The following is a 26,274-nucleotide window of genomic DNA, read 5'->3' as shown; positions in this document are numbered from 1 at the left end:
CTTGAGTAAATGTACTCCGTTACATTCCACCACTGGATAGGGCATTTACTGATCGTTGGAAACCAAAGGATTCAGTGAAATTCATAAAATCATGGGTCATGGCGCCAGGGCGACAGCAAATGTTGATGTTGAAATCTCTGAGAAGGACAATATTGCTGTATTTCGGGACCATTTGGGAGAGGAGACCAGAGAACACACTGATACAATCAATATTGGCCTCAGGGGGTCTGTACACTAGTAAGCAGAAGACCGGTGGGATGCTGTCTTTCACAAAGCTAAAAATTCAGAGGATGAAAAAGGGTCTATAGAGATACTGGGGCACTTTAGGACATGTTTGTGAATTCCTGCAACCCACCAAGTTGTGCATGTGACCTGGGTAGATGAAAGGGGGAGTAGCCTGAAAGAGTGGCTTCAATGCGAGGGGAGAGGTGATCGTCTGTAAGCCTTGACTAAGTGATAAAGAAGCAGTTTATATTTTGGGACACCATAAAGTCTTCACAGATAAATGATCTGTTTAGCTAAAACTAAACTAAAATTGACCATTCTGTATATATTTGCCTTTAAAACTGGGACTCTACATGCTAACACACTGGGTGCATTGGGGTGTAATGCCCCCCACACCCATACCCACCCACCTACTGTATGTCATGTTTCAACCCTCAATCTGACAAGGTTTTCTAATAAGAAGAAAGTGTCTGCTTTGCATTTATGTTTTAAATGTATGATTACACTGAATACTTGTGGATTTCGACATTCAACCATCATACGAATACAAGAAGGGCCTGAGCCGGCTTTACTTCTTAAAGGTTGCTCCAGATGTTCTACCCAGATGTTGCAAGCACCGTCTGCTTTGCTGTGGTGTGTCAGGGTGATGGCATCAAAGCAAGGGATCCCAACAGAGTGAACCAACTCATTGAAAAGGCCGAGTCTGTAGTTGGCGCTAAGCTTGCCTCCATGGAGGAGCTGGTCAGAGGCAGAATGCAGGCAAAACAGCTGGCAAGTATGGCTCATGACCCCCCCCCACCCCCCTCCACAAAACACTAGACAAATTCAAGAGCACCTTCAGCAACAGACTTATTCAACCTGGCTGTTTAAAGGAACGCTACAGGAAATCATTCCTGCCTGCTGCCATCAAACTTCATAACTCATCTGCCCTTATGATCACTGTTAGTCTCTATCAACTCATCTGTGCCTATTAGACCTATGGTCAGGAAACTGGAACTTTAAGCTACCTCTTATCTTTTGCACCCCACACTCCAGAATAATTACCACTTACTTGTATACTATTGATAATATTTATTTACAATCATATCTAAATATTTGCCTCATGTCCTCTCTGCACCTTCTCTATGTATCACATTGTAAAGCTCTTTACTGTGCAATGCATTCCCACTGTATTTGTATCCCTTCTCTTAAAGTGCATTTGTGTGTTTTGTGATTAGATCGTATAGTATTGTACTGTATTAATAATATTTTATGGTGTTGTGACTGTTTTAGAAAGGTACCTGGGTGTCAAAAAGACACCTTAATTTCTTTAGTTCATAAAGTCATCAATCTATCTATCAAATCTTGATTATTAAGGATGACTCACGAGGTTAAGGGTTAAGCGTAAAGAATTTTGGGAGCTAGCATTAGCTAATAAGCCTACTAATGCATGGTTGGTGATTATGAATATTCAAAAGTGGTTTAATGTCGAAGGAAATTCATCAGACAAAAACAGAGAGACGTCCAGCTTGGAATGGAAAGAAAGACAAGTTGTGAGAGGAGGAGGGGAAGAAGTCACGATAGAAGGCCTCGCTTTTGCTAGAAGTCTTTATAGATGGCTAGTACATAAGCACACACACACACACGCGCGCACATGTACGCACGCATGAACACGCGCTCAGTCTGAGGTCCACCAACACACCATGACATGATGACACAATGAATTGTTGTGGAGATGGGGCGCGTGGGACTGACGCAGAGACACACAGCAGAAGATTCTGAGATGCCAAGAGCCAGTTCGACAGATGGAGGGACAGGTGGACCATCATGGAGGGGGTACACACACACACATACACACACACACACAGCGACTTACCTTGCTCCATCCCATCCTGTATATGAAAGGCAGGGTGAAGGCCACAGCCGTTAGGACCACAGCCAACACCGCCATGGTTCGATGGAGCTACAGAGCGAAGGAGAGAGAGGTAGACCAATCAAATACTTGATGAAGACTGGATCTCTATTGTCGGCGATAGAGAAAAGCAAACAATTTGTTTTTGAACATTATGTGAATTATTATGTTAATGACCACATCTCAGAGCATATCCCATTTTTGTGTCGTTGTGACACTCAGCGGTGTAGGAAGTATTCAGGTCCTTTACTTAAGTAAAAGTACTAATACCACACTGTAAAAATACTGTTACAAGTAAAAGTCCTGCATTGAAAATGTTTCGTAAGTAAAAGTATGTGAGTATCATCAGGAAAATGTACTTAAAGTATTAAAAGTTAAAGTACTTGTAGGCCGTTATATTGTTGGCTAGTTTCATTTATAATAAAACCTCATTTTATAAACTACATGTGTTTAGTGTGCAGGAATCTGAATGTTTAAAGTAACTAGTAACTAAAGCTGTAACAGATGAATGTAGTGGAGTAAAAAGTCCAATATTTCTCTCTGAAATGTAGCAGAGTAGAAGTAGAAAGTGGCATGAAAAAGAAAAGACTCAAGGAAAGTACAAGTACCTCAACATTTGTACTTAAGTACAGTACTGGAGTAAATGTACTTAATTACATTTCACCACTGCAGACACAGTCCCACCCATTTTTTGAAATCATTACTGTCTACCCCCACCTACACATTTTACCATGTTTTTGTCAAAAACACATCCAGAAAATCGGTCTTTCCACTCAGACACAGCTCTGAAGAGCGCCATGTCAGTGTTCATTAACAAATCTCTCCTGCTTGCTTACTGAGAGAATGTCCAAATCAATGACACGCCAAACCATATTTTCACTGCTACCTTGCACCCAGGCAGATTCAATAGGAGCGTGTGTGTGTGTGTGTGTGTGTGTGTGTGTGTGTGTGTGTGTGTTTGAGAGACAGATGGAGACAGAGGGTTTGAGATGGAGAGAGGAAGCCACAACCTGAGGGACTCACCACTATAAGATCCCAACATTACACATTGGTTTAGGATTGTACAGTAATTATATTGTACAAAACTGTACAGTATTATTCTGTGTTATGTAATTGTTTTGTAATGTAGTGTGTTGTATAACTATCAGTGCAGTAATGAATCTATGCGACACCTAGTGTATGTATTTAATATGTGATATGTACTATGTATGCATTTTCTGTAAACTGCTTTGGCAACAACATGTTTTCTTTGTTCATGCCAATAAAGTAAATTGAATTGAATTGAGAGGAAGAGAAGGTGGAAGGAGCGATGTTTCTGTAGTTTATTAATAACTCACTCTGAACGCTGCTTTGTCACTTTTTCACCCGCCCCCGAACCCGTGATATTTTCTAGTAAGCTGAAAGCAGGGTTATGTGTGTAAAAATGTGTGTGTAAACAAAGTCACCAAGATAACTGGCTAACAACATTATCTTTGAGACGACGGCCTCAGGTCTTGGTGATTCATAGTAGTTGAAATGAAATGAATTTTTGATTATCTTAAAATATGTGATCTGGGGCCAACCACTTCCTCCTGGTGAAATTACAAAAATACACCCATCATTTTTTTATCCTGCTAGTAGCTAGTATAGCTAGAAAGGGACATTAGTGACACCACAAACTAAAAACTCCCTAGCTCCCAAAAGGTTATGCCTAGAGGCCTGAAACTTTAAAGATGTGTTATTGACAAGATGTAGAAGGTAAATGTGGTGTTTTGCATAATGTGGCATAAAGCATGTCCTAGTCATTGTTATTCAAATATGACTTATTCTAGGCGAGGACCAAAAAAAGTATGTACTGATGTAGTGTAGGTTGTGTTTTACCTACATGCTAGAAAAGCACATTTCCAGAGCTAGACGATATTGGCTTTCAAATGAAGCCTCATACATGCATTCTGGCCCTGCAGTTCTTCTGTTATAAGCTTTTCCATTTGGGTATAGCAAATAGGCGAAAATCAAACAAAAAGAGGTAGATTTTAACAGGTTAAAAGGCTGCAGAATACAGGAAATGACATCTATTCTTTTAAACACTTTCCGGGGGAGGAGCCCCACAACCCCCATTAAGATTGTCCAAACCACATTTCCAATGCTTGCCACATGATATGTAGAGCTGGCTCAGGTTTGTTTTGGACCAGCTCTTAGTTGTGCTGTTATAGGTCTAGACTGCTGGGGGACTTCCTTTGACACACTGAGCTCCTATCTTCTTCCTCTTTCCATCTGTGTGCATTCATGTTCCAGAAATGCTAGTTACTAACTTAGCTCTGGGGAGTCCTTCTGTTTTCTTGCCTCGCAATTTTCCTTGGATTGGGGTGGCACCTAAATCATGGTTGCAGCCAGGGTTCGAAATGAGGGGGGTCTGGGGGGTCCCGGACCCCCCATAAGTCATTAGGGACCCCCTATAAGAATTAATTTTTAGATTTTGGGGGGTCCCCGACAAATATTTTTAACATTAAAAATGATTGTGAAAATTATAGGTCTTTAGTGACGTTTTATATAACAATAATTAATTTATTTCCTAGCGCGATTGGGCAGCAATCAGGGCAGCTAATAGCATCACAGATTGTTGTTGTGGTCCTCCGGCGCATACAGTACAGTCTATGGCGCGAACCGTATGTTATTGTTGGCGCCGCGGCAAAAACGAAACCTCACAAAGAGTGAAATCCCTAATGAAAATCCTGTTAGTGTTACCCGTTTATGTTTATATCTCCATAATAATTGCTTATTATAGTAAAATATTTGGAGTTGGTGTTCCTATATCAAAAGTTGCATTAACTAACTTAGATACCCAGTGTAACGTAATGATTAGAAGAGTGCGTTTGTCAACGTTTCTTGCTAGCTGTATGTGTATGAAGCATAGGTATGAAGCCAAATAATCTGCCAGCTAACAGCAGACATATAGCAGTTAGACTAGTTATTCAAAGCTAGCATAACAACCTAGTTGTCCAGTCAATGATTTTGAATAATGTGGTTACTATTGGATTATTGTCATTTTAATGACTTTCAGTCATGTTAGAATATATTACTTTTTTTTTTTAAATGTGTCCCTAAAGATTTTAGTTCAGGTTATAGATTGACTACTTTAAAACAAAGTAAACCATCTAATGTAGGTACAGTCTTTATAGACATCATTATTATTCAATCCAGCGGCTAGTTGTTTTACCAATTCCATTAACATAAGGGATGAGAAATGCCATTTGTATTTGATCAAACCCTTTGAAGGTGCATGGTGCTGCCATAATGAGTACACCTGGTGGATTTAGGTAACTTAGTTAACTACCTTGCTCAAGGAAAGAATGACCTGTTATCCACTTTGTCATGTCAGGGATTTATATAAGGTGCTGTAACTTTGTTGCTCCAGAATTAGAGGGTTACCTGTTAGATTATAGCCAATCCACTTCTCCAGACACCACTACAATACTGGGACTAGCCCAAACCATGAAAAACATCCCAAGACCATTATCCCACCTTCAAAATATGTCAATATAATTTTGCCTGCCGTATATAGTGTAGCAAGGTAGTCTTTAGTATTTTTTTAATTACATTTTAGGGGACCCCCCAAGAGTCCTAAGTCATTTCGAACGCTGGTTGCAGCTGCCACCGTGGTCCTGCTCAGCGCCCTGCTACACCCAGCTACGCTCTGCTGTGCCCTGAACTGCTACAACTATTTTCTAGTCATACAGTGCCTTGCGAAAGTATTCGGCCCCCTTGAACGTTTCGACCTTTTGCCACATTTCAGGCCTCAAACATAAAGATATAAAACTGTAATTTTTTGTGAAGAATCAACAACAAGTGGGTCCCAATTATGAAGTGGAACGAAATTCATTGGCTATTTCAAACTTTTTTAACAAATAAAAAACTGAAAAAGTGGGCGTGCAAAATTATTCAGCCCCTTTACTTTCAGTGCAGCAAACTCTCTCCAGAAGTTCAGTGAGGATCTCTGAATGATCCAATGTTGACCTAAATGACTAATGATGATAAATAGAATCCAGCTGTGTGTAATCAAGTCTCCGTATTAATGCACCTGCTCTGTGATAGTCTCAGAGGTCCGTGTAAAGCGCAGAGAGCATCATGAAGAACAAGGAACACACCAGGCAGGTCCGAGATACTGTTGTGGAGAAGTTTAAAGCCGGATTTGGATACAAAAAGATTTCCCAAGCTTTAAACATCCCAAGGAGCACTGTGCAAGCGATAATAATATTGAAATGGAAGGAGTATCAGACCACTGCAAATCTACGAAGACCCGCCGTCCCTCTAAACTTTCAGCTCATACAATGAGAAGACTGATCAGAGATGCAGCCAAGAGGCCCATGATCACTCTGGATGAACTGCAGAGATCTACAGCTGAGGTGGGAGACTCTGTCCATAGGACAACAATCAGTCGTATACTGCACAAATCTGGCCTTTATGGAAGAGTGGCAAGAAGAAAGCCATTTCTTAAAGATATCCATAAAAAGTGTCGTTTAAAGTTTGCCAAAAGCCACCTGGGAGACACACCAAACATGTGGAAGAAGGTGCTGTGGTCAGATGAAACCAAAATCGAACTTTTTGGCAACAATGCAAAACGTTATGTTTGGCGAAAAGCAACACAGCTCATCACCCTGAACACACCATCCCCACTGTCAAACATGGTGGTGGCAGCATCATGGTTTGGGCCTGCTTTTCTTCAGCAGGGACAGGGAAGATGGTTAAAATTGATGGGAAGATGGATGGAGCCAAATACAGGACCATTCTGGAAGAAAACCTGATGGAGTCTGCAAAAGACCTGAGACTGGGACGGAGATTTGTCTTCCAACAAGACAATGATCCAAAACATAAAGCAAAATCTACAATGGAATGGTTCACAAATAAACATATCCAGGTGTTAGACGAACAAAGCAGTGCAGACACGGAATCCAATCGAGAATCTGTGGAAAGAACTGAAAACTGCTGTTCGCACAAACGCCCATCCAACCTCACTGAGCTCGAGCTGTTTTGCAAGGAGGAATGGGCAAAAATGTCGGTCTCGATGTGCAAAACTGATAGAGACATACCCCAAGCGACTTACAGCTGTAATCGCGGCAAAAGGTGGGTACAAAGTATTAACTTAAGGGGGCTGAAATATTTGTTGCCCAATATTTCAGTTTTTTATTTGTTTAAAAGGTTTGAAATATCCAATAAATTTCGTTCCACTTCATGATTGTGTCCCACTTGTTGTTGATTCTTCACAAAAAATTACAGTTTTATATCTTTATGTTTGAGGCCTGAAATGTGGCAAAAGGTCGAAAAGTTCAAGGGGGCCGAATACTTTCGCAAGGCACTGTAGTTCTATTATCTTTATTGTTACCATAATTGCCACTGTTAGTCATACCAAGTGCTGTAATGATTATGCATCACAATTCTCTATATCTGTATCAGTGTCTCTGTGTCCCAACCGGCACCGGCAGATGCCCACCCACCAAGAGCCTGGGTCTGTCCGAGGTTTCTGTCTAAAAGGAAGTTTTTCCTCGCCACTGTACCTCCTCGCATTAAATGCTTGCTCTTGGGGGAATTGTTGGAATTGTTGGGTCTTTGTAAATTATAGAGTGTGGTCTAGACCTACTCTATCTGTAAAGTGTCTTGCGATAACTCTCGTTATGATTTGATACAATGAATACAACTGAATTGAATTAAATAATATTGGAGCTCTCACCTGGAACCACAGCTTTTGTCCCAGCAGAGTTGTGTCAGGCCAGCAGTCTTTGTAGTGGCGAGCAATGATGATGGCTGTGCTCACTGTCCACATCCAGACAGTCAGCATTAACACACCTGAGAGGACAGATCATATTAAGTGATTTTGTAGATATTTCAGGACATCTGAGCTTGGATTAATAGAGTTAATGAATGTATGCCCCAAAAGTATGGAGATGCAGTCTTTTTGGTTATATGCAGCGTTTAATGGGCCAAAACTGTTATGTTTGTTTGTTTGTCCTTAAAGAGCCCCTATTAAGCTTTTGTGGATTTTTCCAATCATTAAGTGTATTATATAGTTGTTTGTGTGTATGCAATAGATGTATAAAGTATTAAAAAAAAATGTCCCTCCAAATGGAGCTTTCCCTCCCATGGACAGCACTTTTTCTCAACTGCCTGAAAATGCCTTGTCCGCCTTCCTTTTTGAAACTCATCAATTAGTGATGTCACTGATTGAGAATGCCAGCCCAGTTTATCATCTGTGCTGCCCATTGGTGCTGCCTGAGCAAGCACAGCCCGCTCAGTGGCTTGTTTGAATTTGGTTGACCAATCACAACAGAGTGGGCCAGCTGACCAATCGGGCCATGAGCTCAGACCGAGTGTTTCAGATGGAGGCGCTGCAGCAATGGGCAGTATGAGAAACATATGTTATTTGAACATTTCCATCTATTGTTATTAGAGACTTGAGATTCCAACAAGTATTCATTGATATTTTGTTTAACAACTGAATACCATACCATCTTAAATAAAAACACACAAATCTATCATTGTTGTTCATTAGATTTCCTTGGGTTAGATTTCACACTGTATGGGGGATGTCCTCTGCAGGCCAATCAGTTGTCAGCATTTCTTTTTTTAATACAGGAACCAAAATAGTCTCATGTATAGGTCCTAACCTGGAAGTTCTTGAGTTATTGCAGCTGGTTTAGGATCAGATTGCTGCAGGGCTGTCCTTGACTAAAGAAATTCTTAGTCAGGCAAAAACAACACTTTAAATTAGAGTTGTTCCGATACCAATACAAGCAGGAAATGCGTCCGATACTGCCTCAAATGCTGGTGTCGGTATCGTTGAGTACGCACATAAGGCACCGATCCCATGCTTCGAAATTTAGCCCAGAGAAAAATCAACTTTAAAAGTTATTATGTTCGTTATGTTCTTTTACCGTTATGATTGCCTGTCAAGCTAAATAATGAAAGAAAGCATCCATTCTCTGTAGGTATTTGTTCATGTCTTACAAAGACTTTAACGCAATCATATCACAAGCTGATCTATACATACAGTTTTATATATATATATATATATATATATATATATATATTTTTTTTTTTTTTAACTTGTTGCTCGTCAAGTTCAGGTATTGTAATCAGTATCAGGAAGGAAAAAATGGTATTGGAACATCTCTACTTTAAAGGAAAAAGCATAAAACGATGACTTATTTTTGACTAAAGAAAATCGACTCAGAGGGGACAGCCCTAGTCTGCTGTGCCATACAATTATTTTTTCCTCACCTTTGACCTGTCTGAATTTGCCTTATTGGTGAAACAGTCTCTCTTGCTAGAAAAACAGGAATTGTACTATTAAACTAATTTCTCTGACTGAGACAACATCAGTTGGCTGACTTAAATGTAGCATGGTTGAGCCTGCAGGCGACCACAGGGGGCTTTATGCAGTCTGTGAAGATGTAATCCCGATCAGCATGAATAAAGTATTTGTAACAGTGGCACAGTTACTTCTCTGTGTTTTCCTTTCAGGAGGCAGTCATGTGGGGACACAGCCAGTTCGCGACTGGAAGGACACATTTGCGGCCTGGGAACTACTCAAAAGGTTAAAGTAATCATGGCTGTCCTTTGCTTTGGAACAAAACCAATGTATTGAAACATTTTTTTTAAACATCTTCATCAGACCATTAGTTCCTAATACTGTAGGTTTCTGCGAGTGTTACAAATTATTGTTTTAATCCTTATATGTTACTCAAATACAAAATATTTATTATATATTGTCATGATCTGGGCTTAGCCCAGGATGCAGCGACAGCACCCTTGCAATATAGATAGCCGAGATACAGGAAGGGGAGGAGCTTTACGCTTGAAGAATACAGAGTGTTGTGTTGTTTGGTCTGTCCAACACAGTGGTATTGTGAGATGTAATGAACATGGGAGTCAAGCCTTTAGTCTTTAAATTAATGGAGTTTTAGACTATTAGGACGCTTTCACAGCTATCGTTCAGTGACTCCTTACGATTCGGGGGTGAAGTTGCAGCAATGTTGCATTTTTCTTGTTCGGTTTGTTTTCACACTGCACTTCAGTCAAAGGCACCAAACACTGTAAACACAAGTCACAGTGTAGTGTTTCTAATAATTTAGAAGAAGGCGAACAATGAGCAGCTGACAGACAGCGAGTGAAGGAGAGAGATGATGATGTCACACAGACGACCAGTGATGTGTGGTCATATAAGGTTATGGATCTGAAAGTTATCATCCCTTAAATCATATATAAGTCCTTAAATTGTGTGCAAGGTTGAAATTGCAGGTTAGTAAATGCTCCGTTTTTGGTTCACTTCCTGTTTTTGGGTCGGATCGCGTTCTCACCTGAAGTGAACTGAACTCTAGTGAACTTGGAAGTGAACAGAGAACCGCATTTTGTGTTCCAGAATTGGTTTGTTTGATCAGCACCGAGTTGGGATGAGCTTTAACACCAGCCCAAACCAACCGGACTATCTGACCCAGCACCCTGGGGTTGGTTTTAAACGGACCAAACAACACAGGTGTGAAAGCATACTAGACCGATATATCAGCAAACGTTTGTCAACCAACCATGGAACTTGAGCAGCAGGGGGGAGCGGGAGCCAACCAGATCCTCCGGATATCCGGTGATCGCCTTCTGATTGGTGGAGATCAGAGGTTGCCGTTGGTGTCTGTGGATTACACCTGCGGAGGACAAACTTTTGACAGCTCTGCACTATATTTGCACTAAACTTCATTTTGCACACACACAAAACATTAACACAAATTCATGTTGAACTCAGTGTGAGGTGTATTTTCATCCTATTTTATCTGATCATTCTATATAACATGTATTTGAGCTTTATCTGAACATTTAGGACTGGTATCTAAGATTCGACAGGAGACCTCATATGAACTTTACTTTCAGAAGACACCTCTCTGGAAACATCTGGCATGCGTTATCAGTGGGGCCTCGAGACAAGGCCAGTTGGCTTTTAGCCATTGGTCAAAGTATTGTTTCCTCCCCCATCTATGTTATAGAATATATACCATGTTCAAACAAAGAAAGCCAGAGTGACCACTGGAGAATTGGGAAAACAGGTCCTCTCCGAGCTCTGCAGGGCTTGTAAATTGATGCTGAATTCCTTTGATGTAAATAAACCTTTATAATCAAGAAACAGTGTCAGCGGATTCCTCACCACACAGCATTGCACCATCGCTACCAACTACACTACAAGTGTAAAAATGTTTTCCAGCAGTCGTTGAAGAGGAAGGAATGTGAGCTATTCTCAGATGTGACTCAAGCAAGTATTCTCATTGGCAGTCAAAACTAGTCCGATTGGAATTCACATGACCCGAGGTGTGAATAACAAATTTGGTTTTAACACAGGTCTCACTCTGCCCAGAAGATTACTGTATTTGGGATGATTATCATAATACAATAATGAAAATTTCATTTAATGTTATAGGCATTTAACCATTTAACACTCACCCCCAAGAGACACTATGTATTACAAATTGGCACTTCAGCAATTTAGTATTGCGATTCCTTAAAGTTAGGGGGCTCACAAGAAACAGATTAAAACAGTAGGTTAATGGACAAAATGGAAGCAGAGGCTGAGATATCCTGACTGGTAAACTAGGTTTATGGTCACAGCGGTGTTACGGGCATGAGCAACGTGAGCCATAAAATGACCTCACCACGGCTGTCATTTCCAGCGCGGTGCGTGGTCGTGCGTGCACCTCTGAAGTTTTGTAACTACTAAGTTTTTTCCTCATATGACAGGCTTAAAGTTTCTTGTCATACCTTGACAGTTTTGACTGCTGACTCTGCAGTCATCTTCAGAAGCATCACGCGATGTTGCCGTGGTGCATACTGTGGGTGTGATATATTTAGTTTGCGTCATTCCACCACAGATGGAATGACGCTGTGCTCCCCCCACCTGCCGGTCCCCCAGACAGCAGGGAGAGCCTAAAAATAAAAGTATACCGAAAACCAACACACAAGACCCTACAACACATTAAGGCTGGGATTGGACAGATATTTAGAAATGATGGACGGGTTCGGGCCGGGCCGGGTTCGGGCCGGGCCGGGTTAGGGCCGGGCCGGGTTCGGGCCGGGCCGGGCTCGAACGGTCACATCAGCGCGGCAGCCTAAGGCATTAGACATTTTAAATTTAAAACAGCTTATTATGTAATGGGCCTGTTTCACTTGATGCAAAGGTTCGTTTTTGTGATTAAAATAAATTTAAGATATTAACCTAACATCTGTCTTCCTCTGTGCAGAATTGCAGAAATGTGTTTATAGCTTTAATTGACCACGAAACACGTGCACATCAGGCAGACTGCATGCCGCAGCGCATTGAACGCTCAGAGCGCAACGATGGAAGATGTTAAAAAAAAAGTTGGCCTCAGGAGATTTTAAAACCACCGAAAATGAAGGAAAGTCTACTGTGTGTAAGTATTTCCACATAGTTGTCAAGGCATATGTTAATTTTATTTCAATTATATGATGAACTTTTACTGAAGTACAAGTAAATTACTCATAAAAAATCTACTAAAGTGAAAGTAGCTCATTTAAAATGTACTTAGAGTAAAAGTTCCTTTTTAACATGGGGGGGAAATATACTTTTTATGTTTGTAATTAATATCTTATTTATATTTATTATACATATTTAATTAAGTCACAGTCTTTTGCGATTTGTTAAGGGCACAAAGCCAAAAAACTCCAAAAAGCGACAAAAACCTTTTTAAAAAAATCAATTCGAAAACTATTTTATGTACTCAGTAACGGATGTGATTTAAATGTAGCAAAGTACAATACTTCAAAGAAACATACTTAAGTAAAAGTAAAATTACAGATTTTAAAAAGTACTTTAAAAAGTAAAAGTACATCCAAAAACAACTACTCAATTACTGTCACGTGAGTAATTGAAATTAATTACTTTCCACCTCTGCTTTTTGGAACCAAAATGCATCCAGCTGTTTTTTTAAACTACAAAAGCGCCCTAGTCAACCTTTTCTTATCAAAAAAGAAGCCAAATGTGATCATGGCCTTACATAGCTATCATGAGCAATCAAGTCAACACATCAAGTCACTGTTGTCTTACCCTGGTGAGATATACCATGTGTAAGAAACAGGAAGTAGCTCTGGTTTAAGTTAAACCGGTTCCCCCCCTGAGGGACGAGGATGTTTCTTTGGAAACGACATTGGATGACCCCATCAGCCAACCTCCACGCCCGACCCCACAGGTCCTCCTGGAGACACAGAGGTCAACATATACAACTGACTGAGTGTCTGTTAAAACAAAGAGCCACAGTTACTGTATGCCGATGATCAGTGTGTGTGATTGAGAGTGTACCTCTGTAATCAGCTCAGGGGGTGTTCGGCCTGAGACATAAGCCGCACTGATGGTAACTCTGCCTCCATCATTCACGCACAGATAGACGTCATCATTCCCCTACAGTGGCAGAAACATATACATACAGTACATCTATTTACAGCTCTCTTTTCACTTCCCAAAAGTTGTTGGGTTTCTAACTGTAAAAAGACCCTGAACCCTTCACAGTGAACACAATCACAGTGATAACACATCAACTAATTACTCTAAACTGTTAACATCCCCAGACTAACAGCAAGAAAAGATCACCCATCTATACCAAAGAACTGTATTTCTGTCAGAGAGCTCAGGTTATTACTGTAATCACCTCTTTAATGTTCCACTTGATTTGGTGACAACAAACAGTTTTTTTTTCCCCATTTCCAAATAATGGAGTCCACTACCCTGTTGAAGTCCCAACACTCGATGTAGTTTATTGTGTTAAATGTAGATTATATATTGCATATATATCTGCTAGGAATGTTACAATTTAATTTGAATTTAAATTTTAACGATCCCATTACATTTTCAATTTAAACCTTTTATTCAAACAAGGACGGCAATGTCACAATAAAAGCCACTAGATTGCAGAAGGGTACTTTGCAACACAAGTGTCTCAAAGTTTACGAGCTGAAAGCGGATGCACCATTAGTTTAACGAGGTGAACCTGAAGGATGGTGAAGGTATGTCCCGCCCTACACTGCCTCTGGTTGGCTGGTTCCTTCGTTGGCTGGATTGGTTAGGTTTAGGCATGAGGAGTTAGATTGGTTAGAGATTGGCTAGGATGGCAACGGAATGTTGCCATCCTAGCCAATCTCTAACCAATCTAACTCCCGTCAGAGCCCACATGCTTTCTGACTCACGGCGAAGGCAAAATGTTGCCACACGGTGACAGGGAAGTAGAAGGATTTCAGTTCTGTTGTTTCTCCGTTATCTCAAATTGCGGTAGTCGCCATGGCGTCTGGCAAAGTGCAGCTACAGGCTACCGCTAAGCTAACACTACGCTGTGTCTTTGGCTGCATGCCACCAACTGGTAAGCTACGCTGTGCCTGTTGTTTTTTTGCTTTAAATGTGTGCATACAGAGAGATTAGAGAAATGATAGTGGAGTAGTTGCTGATATTGCTTTTTATTTTGATATCAAAAGCGTGACACCCCTAATATTTATAGTTTACTTAATAACTAACAACATGAGAGAAATACAACAAAGTTTGTTTTGTTTTTTTTACAAAAAAATATCTAGATTCTTTTATCTTCAAAGTTCATTTTTTGACCTTCGAAAACTTTTCAACAAGGCCCACTTAATGGAGTTTTTCCGTAGCTTTCCACCACATCTGATGGCATTTATCCGCAAATCATGTCGTTATATTCATTCAATCTAAAGATTTCTGCCTTTTGGAGGCACTAATGTGCAATGTCTTTTTAGTGATGGTAACCAGTACATTTCATGATGAAACTCACCATCCATTTGTCCAGAGACAGGGCAAAGGACAGGTAACCTTCAGCAGGCCCACTGAGTTCGAACATCACACCTGATCCTTCTTGATCACTCGCAAAGGACAGGAAGAAACAGCGGGGGTCTGACTCTGGGTGGCAGCCCACTGGGTCTCTGAGGCAAGATTTACTGTGGCCACACCCCGCTGAACTAAACTGAAGAGGAAAAAAACAACAGTTCAGACATGAAGCTGACAATATTATTTTAAAGGATCTAGGTATTCTGGATAATCTACAACCCTGTCTTTAAACAGTTTTCTTTGGAACATCTTTCTACTGCAGAAATAAAATGCCAACTGTTGACAGTGTCTGTGTTGTATCTAAAGCATAGGGACACTTCCTGAAAGAACATAGTGATGCTATTGGATTTTAGTTGCAATGTTTGTGTGCACCATGAACTGAATTCTATGTAACACCGTTGTATGCAGGAAGGGAAAAGAGTTTTTTTTGCAATGTGGGTGAATTGATCCTTTTAAATCCGATGATATTATTTAACAAGTAATGTTTAATTATGACTCCTTGGACATCACTACTATTAATCCAAGAAAGTGAGCCATTTGTAATTGAAAAAAAATACTTCATGTATGTGGTACACAGTAAACCACCTGGGTCATGAACGAGATAAGTATCCATTACCACAGCCAATGAGGTTATGTTTTGGGTTCGGTATGTTTGTTTGTCTGGCAGCAGGTTTATGGAAAAACTCCTGGCCCAATTTTGATTAAACTTCCACTTCCAACAACCACTACAATTTGGAACAGATCCAAATCACGGTGCAGTTACATAAATAATTTCATAAAAATTGCGAGATAGGGCATGGACTTGGCAGACATTTGTACTCTCAGGCTACATTTACATTGCAACGTTTTGGTTTAAAAACTAACATCTTTTGCTACGTTCCCCCCTCTCATTGCCCCTGCTCTGGCGTTTCAGAGCCCCTAAACCAGAGACATTTGAAAAAAACTGTTTTGGTCTGGAATCTGCGGGGTTGTGTTTCAGTCTCAACGGCCGCAAATGCAGACCTTTGGCAACACCGACGCTGCCGCCAACGTTTTTCCTCCTGATTGGGTCTTATCAGTCATGACGTCTCGTTCTCTGAGACTAAAGCTACTATCTTTACCATGGCAACTACCAGCAGCCGCCGGAGTATACATGTTGCCTCCTGTTTATGCCCAGTATATGAGAATGTTAATGAGGTATGAGGTTTGGGCGTGTTAGTTTTAATGGTGATTAGTTCTTCTACTGGAGCTAAAAACACTTCTGTGCATGACGATCGCTTTTGGCTCATAACTCTGCTTAAAAACCAAAACGTAGCGATGTTAATGTAGCCTTGGAGTGCCCTTCTAGTTCCTGGTGATGTCAGACACTGACCGGTGTGGACAGAGCAGTGGGGCTGGTAGTTTGACCAGAAACAGCAGTTGATGGAACAGCAGTCGCTCCTCTAAAAGACACCACAGGACCTGCAATCTTCACCCAGTACACCTTATACTTTTGCACCACTGTCACACTGCAACAACAAAATCAAACACACCTTGAGATAGTAAAATATAAAACTGAGTAAAATGTCATAGGCCAGATAAACTATAGCAAAAAAACAACATGACAAAAAGCCTTGTGCTTACTCCATCTTCACAAACCTGTATTGCAAGCAGTGTTTGGACCCTTGTATAGAGCTCAACAGTGACCGCCCACCCACTTTTTGATTCCAGAAGTTTTTTTCCCCATTCAATATCTTCATTGACATTTTCAAAAATGCTTAAACTAAGAGTTTTAAGCCTGGAACCAAGCCAATCAGCTACAAGATGAATCATGACCAATAAAACTCTTAATTCAGCGCAAATAAAGATTTTGAAAACGGCAACAAAGGCAAAGGTATAAGACCGTGTACAGAAACGATCATCGACTTCAGTCAAGGGCATAGGTGTTGTTTCAACATAGGGGGTGGGGGACACATTATATCCTGGTTTGAGCGTCAAACACAAAATGTCTTGCATTCTGGTAAATTTTTATGCAACAATTTATGATTTTTCTGCAGCAGTCATGGTGCAAGTGTCTTTATTTATGTAAAGGAAAGAATTATTCTCCTGTGTTGTTCAAAAATTTCTGCATATTCAAAACATTTTTAGGACTCATGTACTGTACATCTCAACCTTGTTAAAGCCAGATGCTCCAAAGTTTAAATCTACATAAATCACATCTATATTTTTCCCCACTCTGTTTTGTTATTTAACCCCCCGATGACCAAACGTACATGTTTTGAGCCCCTTGAACGGGTATTTTTTTCCTCTTTTGGGGAGTGGGTTGTCTTCCATATTTTTTAAGGCAGACAAATCTACCTTTTCTAAATATTGAGGGGGAACATATCCCCTGAAACCACCCACCAAATCTATGCCTATGACGTCAGTGGTAGAAGCTTGATAGCCGTTCCCGTGGATTCACAGGTGTGGTAAAGAGTTCCATGGTTGTACTGTAATGTCTTGTTCTTTGTACTGTCCAGTCCTACCTCTCGGAAATGAGATGACACATCTCAAGAGCTATTCCTCGTAAAATAAATACATAAATAAATAAATAAAATGGTAACAGCGAACTCCACCAATCAGAGGGGTCACTGTTGATTGTGGGTAGTTTAGTACTTCTCCATGACATCGTAAATTAAACATGTTTATCTTAAAACAAGGTTGAGTTCATAGGGATTTGTGGCTTCTACAGGAGCAGAAACCTTCATTTCACAACCTCAGAGCTTGTGTTAAGTCTACCATGGATGGTTTGGACATTATGACTAACAATCAAATAATGAACGAGAAAATGAATGGGATTTTTCACTTCTGGAACCACACTGTTGAGCTCACAGAGTCACAGATTGAGTCTTCCAATACAATGACTGTGTCCAGGTCTGTATTTAAGTGCAATCATAGGCTTAAACTTGGAATTAACTGGTGTGTAATGCATACTCACAGAAACTGGACTCTTTGTGGAGGGTTATTTGGAGGTTCCCACACAGCCTGAACATGAGTCTTTCTCGCATTCTCATGTGGCTCACCCCAGATCCCTTCAAATGACAGGCATTAACAGCATTAAACACAAAGAAATACCTCATTCAAGGGTGTAATTTGGTAGTGACTGTCTGGAAATCCTGTAGTCCATCAGTGTCTAGTCAATATATTTGCTACACAAGGAACAGATCTCGAGTCCCACCTCCCTAGTCTATATCGACGGAAATTAATTTAGGGGGTTGCTCCGGTACCACCGGAACATCCGCCAAATTTGTTTGCATTCTAAAGTCCGGTGGATTTAACTGCTCCTCAGATCTCTGCAGGGTAAATCCAGACAGCTAGCTAGACTATCTGTCCAATCTGAGTTTTCTGTTGCACGACTAAAACTACGACCCAAGACGATTGTGATAGGTTTAAAGAAATGCCAATGAACATGAGCCCATTTTTCTCCCATCCAGGAATGCTGTGTGGACTAGCCAGACCTTCCTCCGCAGCTCTGTGGAGGAAGGTCTAGCAATGCGACTATCACTACCAGGCATTTGCTTTGCTGATAATTTTGCTGACATGTTAGAGGCTATAGTAGCAAAATCTGGTTGTACTACCGCTACTCACCCAGTTTGTAGCATTTTGCTAAAGGGTTATGCTCATATTCAGGATCATAATTGTTTTTAAAGGTTGTACCAGAATTGGTTTTGTGGTTTAATTTTCAGAAAACACCATATATTTGTTGTCCTGCACATTGCTGCAGCTCTTCTTTTCACCCTGTGTGTTGAGCTCTCTGTTTTAGCTACAGAGTGAGGCATCTCACTTCTGTTCCATCTTTGATGGGAGTCGCACATGCGCAGTAAGTACTGCTAGCCAGTCAGAAGCAGAGTATGAGGGCGTGCCCTGACAGTACCTAGGTAAGGACTACTAGCCAGTCAGAAGCAGAGTATGAGGGCGTGCGACGCTAGCAGCTAGGCGAGCATTATAACGTGTGTTCCAAAGTGACCATGTCTGTCTCTGAAGTAAAGGCTGGACTACAATAGAGCTGTTTGGAGCAGTTGGTGAACAGTGTTTTCTGTTGGAGATGGTAAGTCCCTTTGGGGGGGACTTTGGGCTTTTTCACTTTGTAAACCTATAACGTGCACAACAAAATATATAACACAGTAAAGTAAAGGGGAAAAGCCAAAAAGCATAATATGTGCACTTTAAAGAAAATATGTTTAGATATACTGTATGCACCATATCATTTCTTTCACAGTGGACAGGCCGACTATAAGTAAGGGAAGGGGCGTTTAGGTCATACAGTGTGAAAAGATGGTTAAATAACTTTACAGCTATTCAATTTGATCAGAGATGGGAAGTAACGAAGTACAAATACTTCGTTACTGTACTTAAGTAGATTTTTCGGATATTTCTACTTTACTTTACTACTTTTTTTTGTGGCGACTTTTTACTTTTACTCCTTACATTTTAACACAAATATCGGTACTTTCTACTCCTTACATTTTAAAAATTGGCTCGTTACTTTAGTTTTGTACAACAGGTCGTAATGTCGGAGAATAGCGGACCAGGGGGGCCGCGACCCGTGGGGGATGTGGTTTTAACACCCACACTTTTCCCGGTGATCGCTGTCTGCCCCATGTCATCTCATATACCAAATATGGTCATTTCCTTTTCATCAGCAACCAATCTTGAAAGTCAAAGGGGGATTATTTGATTCTAAAAGCGCAATCTCATTGGCTGATGCCAATTTCTGACAACGTGATTCGCTTAGAATGGTCACGTGACGCGCTCTGACATTTCCGCGGTAGTTCAGAATGTCAAGGAAGTGCGTCGAAAACGGTCGAAAATCACCTCAAAGAAGACGAAAACAGTTGTTATCAGCAAGAAGACACAGGGGATTACACACTAAGACAGCAGATGATGAAATGTCTTCACATAGTACGTTGATGTGTCAACTATCGTTCAGAAAACAGGAGTTTTCAGACAGCGGAGGTAATCAATCAATCTCTCTCTCTCTCGCTCTCTCTCAGCAGTTTACAGAAATCCATAGCCTAGCTACATGTCATATATTAAATATGTGGGTGTCACATATATACTATTCTACTATAATTACTATAAAATACTAAACCAATCTGTAATTTTGGGATCCTAAGTGGTTGTGAGTCCCTCAGGCTGTGGCAGGCAGATCCATGTTTAGCTGTCAGTAGAGCTGCTGTTCCCTCTCCTAGGAGAACTATCAGCTTCTCTTCTGGTGTTAACTTTGGGAAGTTTTATGTTTTGGGCTATTTTTCCAAGGTGTAAATCTCTTAGTGAAGATACTTTTTCCCAGTGGAGGAGGAAGTGCATCTCTGTCTGACCCAGTTGGTGGTCACTGAGCCTGTCTCTCTCTGACCTGTCTGTCTGACCCGGTTGGTGGTCACTGAGCCTGTATTTAGTATGGATGGTAACTGCACCTTTTTAGGTTTACTAGCAACGTTAAATGAAAGCTAATATGTACGAGTAGTTTCCCATGTAAGAGGTATAACGTTCCGTAATATTAGCTGCGTTATAGCATTCATAATAAACGGATAAACGGATCATAATATAATTACGTATGTGGTAATTTGCATAAATAGCACAACAGATCTAAACATTGGGTATAGCCAGGTGAAAATGTAAAAGTAAAAAGACTTAATGTAAAGGTCTGAATGGAACCCATTTAGGCTACCCATGAGAATTAATACATAGAGGCAGGAAGAAGTGCTTTAAACCAGTATTGATTATTGAGTGTATTAAACCAGTATTATTATTATTACACAGATGGGGTTTGGGGCTGAGTCAGTGGGACTGTTTCTGGGGGATGAGTCTGAGGGAAGAACAAGGTAAGGAGAATGCAGAAGACAAAAGGTAGGTCGAATAAAAAATGTAACCCCCAGAAACAGTCCCACGGACCCAGCCCCAAACCCCATCTCTGCAATAATAGGCTAATTAATAAATGCTGGTTTAAAGCACTTCTTCCTGCCTCTATGTATTAATGCGCATAGGTAGCCTAAATGGGTTCCATTCAGACCTTAATATTAAGTCTTTTTCTGTTATATGTCTTTAAATACGGTCCTAATCTAGTCCTCACTAACACGTTTCAAATAATTTCACTGGAGTTACCGTTATTATTTTTCGTGTCATCAATAGGCTACCGAATTCAATCTAATTGGATACTACGTTGTATGCATGTAATGCACCACTACAAGACGACTCGACAGATTCGGCCGCATTCTGCATTCATTTGCGGCAAATAATTGCAGCTTGATGGTGGTAACGTTAGCACATAGTAGTATGGACGGCGACATTATTGAAAATGAAGAAAACAGAGATCCCAGAGATTAGGCAGACAAGCAGCAAGACATTCCCAACCATCCCTGGCCTTATCTGAGAGAGATGTTTGAGATAGGCTAGAAGGCATCAAGTATGACTCCTGGCCAATGTGCTGCGTAACTCTAAAAGTATGGGGAACTTCTTAATTAATCTATGTTTAGTAATTCATATTGTATCCTTTATTTTCTTTTTATATTTGAGCACACACACACACATGTAGATTCCTTTAAATGTTAAGGGGACGATTAAAAAAAGAGAAACTTGATCTGTGAATTCTCACAGAATCACAATTGAATTCATATCTTGCTACTCGGTCAGAATCTTATTAAGCTGGAGTCCCAGTCTCTGTAACAATAATCATATATGGGATGTTTGGCAGACATCCATTTAAAATGTAGACAATGGCATATAAAGAGCCTGGTTTTTATGTCCACTGAAGTTTCTCATCTTGCACTCTAGTAACGTGTGTGGTCCAGGTAGCTTTGCATAAAAAGTGGTTGTCATTCGCAAGGCTACTTTTACTTTTATACTTTAAGTACATTTCAAAGCCTGTACTTTGTTACTTTTACTTAAGTAAAGAAGTTAAATCAGTACTTCTACTTTTACCAGAGTATTTTTTAACACAAGTATCTGTACTTCTACTTAAGTACGGGAAGTGAGTACTTTTGCCATCTCTGAATTTGATCGAAACATGGGAATACCTTATTGAGGCCACACTGTAGTAGCTGGGACTCAGCGGGGTCAGTCAGGATGAAGAAACCCACTGCTGGGGACTCCAATTTCCCAGCATCCCGAGCTTCTATCAGGAACCCCTTGAAGAATGTCGTGTTGGAGGAGGCAACTTGTAAAGACACTGTGGATGGAGAATGGGAGGACAGACAGCTGTCAGCTAACAGGAGAGACTATGTGTGGAATGTAAAACTAAAGTTTAACAGCCTACCTGTGACGTTGTCGCTTGGACTGAATGTGGATGTGTCCACAGTGATGCTGTACGGAGGAGGGTCTAGGCTGGGATCGTAACCATGCTGAGGCACCATGTCTTTACAGGCAACACTTACCTTCCCATTACTGTACGCTGTGACTGGTTCTACAGTCCCTGCACTCAGCACTGCCAACAGAAAGTACGAATGCCACATTGCCGATGCCTGAAGCAAAAGGAAAGAGGAAATCTGTGGAATCTGTCTGTCACAGGCTCACCAAGGTTGGGTTATGCTTCCCTAGGTTTGCCTTTTGCTAAGTTTACACTTTAGAACACCAACACACACTCATCCGTTTCATTCACTCACACCTTACACCACTGAATTCTACATATCATTCGGTATATAGTTAATTTGGTCTAATTTGGATTAATTTGGTTAAATAAAGAATTGTTTAATCATTTAACATGGTGTTGTCTCCCTCTTTGTTATGACCTACTGAGCCAGGTGATGCCAACTAGGAAATGGGGAAGGTACCTGAACTCTCTGGAGGGCTTCTAAGAAGCTTGGTGCTGGGGGAGAGACTTGTATGATGGGCTCATGGTGTTGTCATTCAGGTCTATTTTGTCACTCCTGTTGAATGGCCTGGAATATAAATATCATCTTATCTTGATTTTTGTCTGGGTGGGTGGTGATGACAAAGGTGGGGGATGCGTTCATATTGCGAGTTGTATGTTTTTGTAGGTTGTTAAATAATAAAAAATGTTAATCACAACACAACAACTGGTTCACAAAACCAGTGGTGATATACAATACATAGGAATAGAGATAAATGTGAATATAGGTGAGACAAACCGTTGTTAACTAAGGGGTAGTTATGTAGGGCATAGGTGTGTTTGAGTTGTAAATTGTAAATTGAGTTGTAAATTGTAAATTTGTAAAAAAGAGACAGAAGAGAGAGGGAAGACTGAGCAAATAATAATAATAGTTAAAAGGTCCCATATGCTCATTTTCAGGTTCATCCAAACGATACAAGTCTTCCATGAACATGCACCGCCCCCCACCCAACCCCCCGCCACGCAATTGCTAGTCATGATGTATTTAGAGAACGTTACTAGTAGCCAAGGAGGACACAGAGGATTAAAAAAACATGATGGACTCTTCAGAAGAGGTCATTATCTTCACTCGAGTTTCTCATTTGGCAATGGTTTGAATGTAACGTTTATTAATATAAAAAAAATACGCACTAAAGCTTAAATGTTCAAAAAAACTTTATTATTATTATTTTTCTTATACTGTCTGTCTGAATATACCTGTAGTCTCCCTCTGTCTGAAACGCTCCATTTACTGCCTGTCTCTTTAAGCCCCCCTTTACTGAAAAAGCCCTGTGTGCTCTGATTGGTCAGCGTTTCGGTCTTTTGCATCGTCTCTGCACCGCCACTGCATCCAACGACTGTAACTGCACTGTAGCGCTACTTTCTACCTATATCTAGTATAGTTGTGACATCACAACTGTACGGAAGTCCTGGCGGCTCATTTAAAGGCACAGTTTCTGAATACTTTCACAGGATTTATATAGCACCTCAACCTGCTTTATAATACAAAAGACATGGACATCTTACTTTTTACAATATGGGACCTTTAAACAAACACAAAATAATGGTCACCTTCCACAGGGGTTACTAGGGCTCAGGCGGGGGTCAGCTGACCTGCTAGTTTTCGTTTCACTCGTTTGTAGGGTTACAGGTTATATAGCCCTGCTATGACATGAACTTCCACGGTGACCTTCGAAGTCACTGTTCCATTATCTTTAATGTGACTATTATTTGCCACTGTTCATCACACCCCCAACCGGCCCCGTCAGACACCGCCTACCAAGAGTCTGGTTCTGCCGAGGTCTCTTCCTAGAAGGGAGTTTTTCCTCGCCACTGTCGCAATAGCCACTGCTAATGCTTGCTCTTGAGGGAATTACTGTAATTGTTGGGGTTTTGGAAATTATAGAGTGTGGTCTAGACCTACTCTATCTGTAAAGTGTCTCGAGATAACTCTGTTATGATTTGATAAATAAAATTGAATTGAATTGAATAGCATGACTTGAAAAAGACAGAAATAACGTGATAATATTAACACATATAGCAAACGGAAAGAGCCTTCAAGTGGCTTACTTTAAGGATAAATGGGAAGTTAGTGTGGACCTCCAATGTGTAGCTGACTCACTGGCTGATATTGTCTCTGTACAGACAGTAGAGGGAGGCGGGACAGAGGCTGACACACTCATCAGCTCCAGAACATAATCAGTCGGCTACAGATCAGACTGAGGTCAGCAGGCTCTCTGAGATAACAAACCGCCAGGCAGTGGTGGAAGAAGTATTCAGATCCTTTACTTCAGTAAAAGCACAAATGCCACACTGTAAAAATACTCTGTTACAAGTAAAAGTCCTGCATTGAAAATGTTACTTACATTAAGTAAAAGTATGCATGATAAAAATCCTCACATTTTTCTGAAATGTAGAGGAGTAGAAGTAGAAAGTGGCATGGAAAGAAAAGACTCAAGTAAAGTAGAAGTACCTGAACCTTTGGACTCAAGTACAGTACTGGAGTAAATGGACTTAATTACATTCCACCACTACGGCCAGGTCAGAGTGAGAGCAGCATCATCTGAAAAGTTTCTGTTTGGGAAGAAACTGGCAACTGACATCTTTGCTTATACTAATAGATCAGAGTTGGCTCGCTAGAAAGTAAACCGAAAAATATGAATCAACTTTTTCAGATTTAGTTTGTTAGTTATTAAAATGAAAAAGGGCATTAAATAAAAAAAAACTCTGCATTCAAGTTCTGGAATCAAAAGTAAAGTCATATTGTCAAATAAGAGAAATCTCAAAGTTATCCAATGGCTATATCATAACCATTATGCAAGACAAAAATAGAGACATTCAGTTATATTCTAGCATCTCATTCATTTATTGGCTCTTCATTTTTTTATTCCCAGTTGCAGTGACCTGGAGGAAAATGTCTCTTATCAACTAGCCAAAGGTTAGTTGATAAGAGACAAAGGTTTAAAGGAAGTTATCTCCTGTGGCTCGTACACCTTGGCATAAAGGCTTTTGGGTAAACCGCAAAACAGTGGATGCACACGAGGCACTTATGCATAAAGTTTATACTTATACATAAAATACAAACACAGAACAACAAAATGTATTGCAAGAGACCTTCCAACACATGTAAACATTTCTGTTGTCTCACATCTGTCAGACACTTTAAAAGAAGACTAAACCAGAAAGGAGAGCGTTTGGCCTTACCTCCACCCGGTGCTGCCTGTGTCTCTGTCTTCACCCTGAGTGCAGAAAGTTGTGTTGGCCCTCAGAGGGCGGGGCTTCTGATGACTTCACTTCCCACTGAGGAAAAGATTAACAGACATGTGAGTTGTCTTCTGAGAAATACATTCTCCATCAGCTTCCTGATACCTGAATAATGTTAGTTTTTTTAGAAATGTAGTCTGACTGAATTAGGCTGGACTATAATTCATTATGATAATTTATCGTCTTTCAATGGCATCATATCGTGATGAAATCATATGTCAAGATACCGTGATATACAATTATGTTGTCTAAAAAAAAATCTATGCGCATACTAACTCAATTTCTTTTTTTAATCTGTTGTGAAACATTTTGAGGGAATATTATTTAAAGAATTGCAGATTTGTTTTAACATCACACTATTTTTGTGCATGCATGTTAACAAAAATGTAAATTTTTTTCTCTATAATTTCACTTGAAGCCGTTTACCACATATATAAAAAAATATTTTGTGAAAGCACCAATAGTCAACCCGACAATATTGTCGCAATATCGATATCGATTTGGTCAAGAATATGGTGATATCTGATTTTATCCATATCGTCCAGCCCTACCCTAAATTCAAATATGTCTAGGAAGTGACATTTAAAATAAATGTAGGGTGTGATGCAGGCCCATAGACAGGGGGGGGGTTCGGGTGGTTCGAAAGAGCCCCCTCACCCTTACTGCCAAAGGTCTTTTTATAAAAACAACTGCCAATGATTCGAATCCCCCGCC

The 26,274-nt window shown here is 40.4% G+C and overlaps 2 protein-coding genes across 2 annotated transcripts in view; one reads left to right on the top strand and one right to left on the bottom strand.

The window, feature by feature from the left end:
- Nucleotides 1-25,587, bottom strand: part of LOC120552545 (putative ferric-chelate reductase 1) — a 34,176-nt gene extending 8,589 nt beyond the window's left edge. Inside the window, 13 exon segments of the mRNA XM_039790687.1 lie at nucleotides 2,081-2,167; nucleotides 7,821-7,936; nucleotides 10,672-10,785; nucleotides 13,191-13,338; nucleotides 13,443-13,541; nucleotides 14,920-15,108; nucleotides 16,324-16,459; nucleotides 17,908-17,983; nucleotides 17,986-18,001; nucleotides 21,986-22,137; nucleotides 22,225-22,429; nucleotides 22,739-22,846; nucleotides 25,501-25,587. Of these exon segments, the coding sequence (XP_039646621.1) occupies nucleotides 2,081-2,167; nucleotides 7,821-7,936; nucleotides 10,672-10,785; nucleotides 13,191-13,338; nucleotides 13,443-13,541; nucleotides 14,920-15,108; nucleotides 16,324-16,459; nucleotides 17,908-17,983; nucleotides 17,986-18,001; nucleotides 21,986-22,137; nucleotides 22,225-22,420 (1,329 nt within the window). The 5' untranslated portion in view covers nucleotides 22,421-22,429; nucleotides 22,739-22,846; nucleotides 25,501-25,587.
- The window catches only part of LOC120552547 (CBY1-interacting BAR domain-containing protein 2-like), a 12,406-nt gene continuing 11,646 nt past the window's right edge, over nucleotides 25,515-26,274 (top strand). The window contains exon 1 of the mRNA XM_039790688.1: nucleotides 25,515-25,619. Coding sequence (XP_039646622.1) covers nucleotides 25,581-25,619 — 39 coding nt within the window. The 5' untranslated portion in view covers nucleotides 25,515-25,580. The remainder of the gene's footprint in view (nucleotides 25,620-26,274) is intronic.

This window comes from Perca fluviatilis, chromosome 22, assembly GCF_010015445.1.
Source record: "Perca fluviatilis chromosome 22, GENO_Pfluv_1.0, whole genome shotgun sequence".
In the NCBI taxonomy this organism is placed as follows: Eukaryota; Metazoa; Chordata; class Actinopteri; order Perciformes; family Percidae; genus Perca; species Perca fluviatilis.
Note: the sequence above shows the minus strand (reverse complement) of the source record. Positions and strands in the feature narration are given on the sequence as shown.